This window comes from Lampris incognitus, chromosome 9 (assembly GCF_029633865.1).
Source record: "Lampris incognitus isolate fLamInc1 chromosome 9, fLamInc1.hap2, whole genome shotgun sequence".
Taxonomy (NCBI): Eukaryota; Metazoa; Chordata; class Actinopteri; order Lampriformes; family Lampridae; genus Lampris; species Lampris incognitus.
In genome coordinates, this window is record NC_079219.1 from 2,222,838 (window position 1) to 2,229,828 (window position 6,991).

General features: G+C 49.1%; 1 protein-coding gene across 1 annotated transcript in view; it reads right to left on the reverse strand.

The window, feature by feature from the left end:
- Positions 1-785: 785 nt before the first annotated feature.
- The window catches only part of vsig10l (V-set and immunoglobulin domain containing 10 like), an 18,885-nt gene continuing 12,679 nt past the window's right edge, over positions 786-6,991 (reverse strand). Inside the window, exons 8-12 of the mRNA XM_056286064.1 lie at positions 5,163-5,387; positions 4,932-5,045; positions 4,792-4,832; positions 3,709-3,801; positions 786-944 (exon numbers count right to left, since the gene is read on the reverse strand). Coding sequence (XP_056142039.1) covers positions 870-944; positions 3,709-3,801; positions 4,792-4,832; positions 4,932-5,045; positions 5,163-5,387 — 548 coding nt within the window. The 3' untranslated portion in view covers positions 786-869. The remainder of the gene's footprint in view (positions 945-3,708; positions 3,802-4,791; positions 4,833-4,931; positions 5,046-5,162; positions 5,388-6,991) is intronic.

The window sequence follows — 6,991 nt, forward strand, 5'->3', positions numbered from 1 at the left end:
CACTTTTCTATCATTACATCAGTGTGTCCTGGCTGTTTGGTTGGCTTTGACGCACTTATTATTTTATAAAACGGATATTGAGCAACAATAAATGTCAGGAGACAAGATTATTTGTTTCTTTATTTGAAAATACAAAACTGATACGATAGATGAGGAAAACGGAGAGATTTCAACACAAACGCATCACAATAAAACCTGGACAAACAAAACAGACTAAGCTCGACAACAGGAACTCAGTAAGGATTGGGGGTGGGTGGGTAAAACAACAGATGTGGAAGGTAAAATCAAGTTTTAATCGCAGAGAATAAAAAAGACAACATGAGCAGAACGTGTTAAGGGATCCTTTCAAAACAAGTTCTGCTGTGCAGCAGGTGGCAGCGTTACACTCCGTGTCTCTGAACGGCCGGACGCGGACGCACAACTGCGTGGGGTTCTATGTGTAGTTTAAATGACGTGTAAGAAACTACCAGAACCTACCCGAGTAGGAAGGACAGGGATTTGTACACATCCACAGCAAGGGAAATCCATACGTACGGCTTCCTGCACGTCTAGAGGAAACGGCATGCGCACGAAACAGGAAGCCACGTGAAGCATTACTCTTAAAATTAGCCTTAACGATGATTGACAATTTTGTGCAGCAATGCAAACCTTAAATACATATTATAATACATTATAATAAACTTCAGTGTTACAAAATGAGAGATTATGAAGTTGCTCATTAAAATGGCCTTCCTCAGAGAGGAGGAGGAGGAGGATGCTGTGCTGCTGATTCAGTTGGAGGGTACGTATGAATCGTGTCAGTGAAGCGTAGGATGGTGACAGTAATACTAACATGTAAAACAAAGCGCATAAAAACAAATGGCGGTCCTTCAGACAGTCGTCGCAGTTCTTACAGGTGGAGGAGGGACAAAGGTAGGGAGCGGCACAGACCTCTCGGACGGAGTCTGAAAGAACAGCAAAAAGCAAAAAACCACGTCGTTTTGTTGTGCATCATTAACCACACAACCCGTCTTAACACACGTTCATGCATACATTCCCCAACACTGATGGCATAAGTTTCAGGCAAATTTCTGGTCAAGGCGGGGGTCCGGGTAGTGTGGCGGTCTATTCTGTTGCCTACCAACACAGGGATCGGTGGTTCGATCCCCGTGTTACCTCTGGCTTGGTTGGATCGGGCGTCCCTACAGACACAATTGTCCGTGTCTGCGGGTGGGAAGCAGGATGTGGGTATGTGTCCTGGTCGCTGCACTAGCGCCTCCTCTGGTTGGTCGGGGCGCCTGTTTGGGGGGGAGGGGGAACTGGGGGGAATAGCGGGATCCTCCCATGTGCTGCGTCCCCCTGGTGAAACGCCTCACTGTCAGGTGAAAAGAAGCGGCTGGTGACTCCACATGTATGGGAGGAGGCATGTGGTAGTCTGCAGCCCTCCCCGGATCAGCAGAGGGGGTGGAGCAGGAGTCTGTTGTGATGGTGAGATACCTGGTCTACCTGGAGTCTGTTGTGATGGTGAGATACCTGGTCTACCTGAAGTCTGTTGTGATGGTGAGATACCTGGTCTACCTGAAGTCTGTTGTGATGGTGAGATACCTGGTCTACCTGGAGTCTGTTGGGATGGTGAGATACCTGGTCTACCTGGAGTCTGTTGTGATGGTGAGATACCTGGTCTACCTGGAGTCTGTTGTGATGGTGAGATACCTGGTCTACCTGGAGTCTGTTACGATGGTGAGATACCTGGTCTATCTGGAGTCTGTTACGATGGTGAGATACCTGGTCTATCTGGAGTCTGTTGTGATGGCGAGATACCTGGTCTACCTGGAGTCTGTTGTGATGGCGAGATACCTGGTCTACCTGGAGTCTGTTGTGATGGCGAGATACCTGGTCTACCTGGAGTCTGTTATGATGGTCTGATACCTGGTCTATCTGGAGTCTGTTATGATGGTGAGATACCTGGTCTACCTGGAGTCTGTTGTGATGGTGAGATACCTGGTCTACCTGGAGTCTGTTGTGATGGTGAGATACCTGGTCTATCTGGAGTCTGTTGTGATGGCGAGATACCTGGTCTACCTGGAGTCTGTTGTGATGGCGAGATACCTGGTCTACCTGGAGTCTGTTGTGATGGCGAGATACCTGGTCTACCTGGAGTCTGTTATGATGGTCTGATACCTGGTCTATCTGGAGTCTGTTATGATGGGGAGATACCTGGTCTACCTGGAGTCTGTTGTGATGGTGAAATACCTGGTCTACCTGGAGTCTGTTGTGATGGTGAGATACCTGGTCTACCTGGAGTCTGTTGTGATGGTGAGATACCTGGTCTACCTGGAGTCTGTTGGGATGGTGAGATACCTGGTCTACCTGGAGTCTGTTGTGATGGTGAGATACCTGGTCTACCTGGAGTCTGTTGTGATGGTGAGATACCTGGTCTACCTGGAGTCTGTTGTGATGGTGAGATACCTGGTCTACCTGGAGTCTGTTGGGATGGTGAGATACCTGGTCTACCTGGAGTCTGTTGTGATGGTGAGATACCTGGTCTACCTGGAGTCTGTTGTGATGGCGAGATACCTGGTCTACCTGGAGTCTGTTGTGATGGCGAGATACCTGGTCTACCTGGAGTCTGTTGTGATGGCGAGATGCCTGGTCTACCTGGAGTCTGTTATGATGGTCTGATACCTGGTCTACCTGGAGTCTGTTGTGATGGTGAGTTACCTGGTCTACCTGGAGTGTGTTCTGATGGTGAGATACCTGGTCTACCTGGAGTCTGTTGTGATGTTGAGATACCTGGTCTACCTGGAGTGTGTTATGATGGTGAGATACCTGGTCTACCTGGAGTCTGTTGTGATGGTGAGATACCTGGTCTACCTGGAGTCTGTTGTGATGGTGAGATACCTGGTCTACCTGGGGTCTGTTGTGATGGTGAGATACCTGGTCTACCTGGAGTCTGTTGTGATGGTGAGATACCTGGTCTACCTGGAGTCTGTTGTATTGGTGAGATACCTGGTCTACCTGGAGTCTGTTGTGATGGTGAGATACCTGGTCTACCTGGAGTCTGTTGTGATGGTGAGATACCTGGTCTACCTGGAGTCGGTTGTGATGGTGAGATACCTGGTCTACCTGGAGTCTGTTGTGATGGTGAGATACCTGGTCTACCTGGAGTCTGTTGTGATGGTGAGATACCTGGTCTACCTGGAGTCTGTTGTGATGGTGAGATACCTGGTCTACCTGGAGTCTGTTGTGATGGTGAGTTACCTGGTCTACCTGGAGTCTGTTGTGATGGTGAGATACCTGGTCTACCTGGAGTCTGTTATGATGGTGAGATACCTGGTCTACCTGGAGTCTGTTATGATTGTGAGATACCTGGTCTACCTGGAGTCTGTTGTGATGGTGAGATACCTGGTCTACCTGGAGTGTGTTGTGATGGTGAGATACCTGGTCTACCTGGAGTCTGTTGTGATGGTGAGATACCTGGTCTACCTGGAGTCTGTTATGATGGTGAGATACCTGGTCTACCTGGAGTCTGTTGTGATGGTGAGATACCTGGTCTACCTGGAGTCTGTTGTGATGGTGAGATACCTGGTCTACCTGGAGTCTGTTGTGATGGTGAGATACCTGGTCTACCTGGAGTCTGTTATGATGGTGAGATACCTGGTCTACCTGGAGTCTGTTATGATGGTGGGATACCTGGTCTACCTGGAGTCTGTTGGGATGGTGAGATACCTGGTCTACCCGGAGTCTGTTGTAGTCAGGCAGAGGCTTCAGCCCCCCCGTCAGCAAGCTGTGAGGCGTTCTGTCTGGTTGGGTCCCCACCGCCTACGTGTAGAGAGACAGAACAGAGATGAAACACCACACCGAGCAACCAAACATCTCCAAAATCTCAGCATGGCAGACTGATGTGTACAGTCTGTTGTCCTGTCGAGGGGTCCTCAGAAGATATCATCAGCTTAACATCACCTCGAATCCTCTGGCGGTGCACTCGATCATCTTCCTACAACCAAACGCTTGAAACACCAGTATATGTTTCAGTTCAGTTTCAGATAAATCAGCACATTCAAAGTCAGTTATATCGAGGGGTTTTCCTTCCAGCATTTATATTTTGCCAGAAGACCAAACCAATGTCTTCTTTTCTTGCTTTTACAATTTAATTTATACTATAGAGTGAGATGCGGGATGTGTTTTAAACACGTGAATGGATTTTTTTTCTCCCCAATTGTACTTAGCCAATGACCCCACTCTTCTGAGCCGTCCTGGTCTCTGCTCCACCCCCTCTGCTGATCCGGGGAGGGCTGCAGACTACCACATGTCTCCTCCCATACATGTGGAGTCACCAGCCGCTTCTTTTCACCTGACAGTGAGGAGTTTCACCAGGGGGACGTAGCAGGTGGGGGGATCACGCTATTCCTCCCAGTTCCCCCTCCCCTCCTGACAGGTGCCCTGACTGACCAGAGGAGGCGCTAGTGCAGCGACCAGGACACATACCCACATCCGGCTTCCCACCCACAGACATGGCCAATTATGTCTGTAGGGACGCCCGACCAAGCCGGAGGTAATACGGGGATTCGAACCGGCGATCCCTGTGTTGGTAGGCAACGGAATAGACCGCCATGCTGCCCAGACGCCCTCAGCTTAATATAGTTCTGCCAGGTTCAAAAGTCATTCGCGAGTGCTTAACTCCCCCAGGCTCCCTCATCAATCACACCCCGCAAGTCAACATCCTGTGTGAAACAACTGACAAACTGTCAGCATGTCTTGCAGCCCAGAAAAACTAAAGTACACTTATTGTGTAAATGAAGTTATTCCGACCTTCTCCACAGCTCTGGATACTGGATATCTTGTCTGTCGATCTACAAAGTGCAGACAAAGTTGAACGTGTCAGAGGTAATGTTAACGCGTCAGTGCTGGGAAATGTGGTAACCAGAGCCTATAGACACATGGTTTGTTACCTCTCTTCCTATTGCGATAAATACAGAGGTAAATGAGGCCAATGAGGAGGAGGAGCAAGAGGAGGCTACAGGGAATTCCAGCTGCAATGCCAGCAATGGCAGGACCACTCAGCCCTTCACCTAACAGCAGCAGAACAGACAGGAAGAAGAGCTACACCATCACAGCTTCAACAGTTTAATAAAACCATCCACAGAGGAACTACTTGTACATGCTGCGCTTATCCATCATACCCGGTCCGATTCTGTGGCTCTCAGATGCATGTCCTACAGTCAAACCGGCACTGGGGATGATCCGGAACCGATATGTTGATTCTGGGTCGAGAACCAAGATGTCGGTACTGCGGGCGGTGCCTGGTTTCCGCTGGATGGAGCGATATTCCTTTGAACGGCTTTTACTTTGGTTCTGGTTCTGACTGTGGCTGAGGAGATCTGGGCCCTTCATCTGAATGTCAAAACCTTGATGGGAGAACATGTGACCATGTGTAGTACTGATTATTGAAAGCAAGTGAGACCCCAGGATTGACCTATGACCTCAATAGACATGTGGTCCTGGGTGCTACAGGTTACATTCATCAATACACAGGCCTATGATGAGAAAATCACCTGCCATGCTTTTTTTTCCCGTCCCAATTACCCCAATCTTCTGAGCCGTCCTGGTCTCTGCTCCACCCCCTCTGCTGATCCGGGGAGGGCTGCAGACTACCACATGCCTCCTCCCATACATGTGGAGTCACCAGCCGCTTCTTTTCACCTGACAGTGAGGAGTTTCACCAGGGGGACATAGCACGTGGGAGGATCACGCTATTCCCCCCAGTTCCCCCTCCCCCCTGAACAGGCGTCCTGACCGACCAGAGGAGGCGCTAGTGCAGCGACCAGGACACATACCCACATCCGGCTTCCCACCCACAGACACAGACAATTGTGTCTGTAGGGACGCCCAACCAAGCCGGAGGAAACACGGGGATTCAAACTGGTGATCCCCGTGTTGGTAGGCAACAGAATAGAGAATAGACCACCATGCTACCTGGACGCCCCCACCTGCAATGCTTTAAATGCTTTATGTTTTTTAATATATATATATATATATATATATATATAAAACTTCCATCAGATTGACAGCTGATGATTGCTTATGGCATGAAACAGCCTGTACTGTCCATTAAAGAATTACATGAATCACCGGATTGCCTATACACACACACACACACACACACACACACACACACACACACACACACACACACACACACACACCCCTATCTACACTGTACACTTGTGAGTGACAAATGTCCTCATGAGGAAGTAAAAGTTCAAAAAACCTAGCAACTGATGGAGACATTTCATTCCCCACGAGGAACACTGTCATTTCTGGGCTAGGAGTTTACAGCAGGGGTTAAGGCTCTCCCTAGTGAAGCTAGCCATTCTTTTCTTTTTTTATTCAAGCTGAGAGAGAGAGAGAGAGAGAGAGAGCGAGCGAGAGAGCGAAAGAACAAGAGAGAGAGAGAGCAAGAGAGAAAGAGCAAGAGAAAGAGAGAGAGAATGAGCACAAGAGAAAGAGAGAGAGTATGAGCACAAGAGAAAGAGAGAGAGCAAGAGAAAGAGAAAGAGAGAGAGAATGAGCACAAGAGAAAGAGAGAGAGCGAGAGAGTGACAGTGAAAGAGAACAAGAGAAAGAGAGAGAGGAGTCCCCTCAGCCAGCTGGTCCTGAGGCTCAGCTCAGCCAGCAGCACAAGTCATCAGGACAGCCTTCACACAGTCTGGCCCAACCACATCACAGCTAAAGCACAAGAACATTACATTAACCACTGGACATCTATCAGAAAACCTCAAAGCAAACTTCAGTGTTCTGTGGCTCTAAACAGACGGTACACGATGGCAGACTACTGACCACCCTGAGCCATCGGAAACTGAGGAAGACATCGACTATGTACAGACTCAGTGATCACAGCTTGGCCATAGAGACTGGCCGACACAGGCAGACCTGCTGCCCAGAGAAGACAGGCTGTGTCAGCTCTGTCCACAGAGACAGGTGGAGACAGAGAGACAGGTGGAGACAGAGA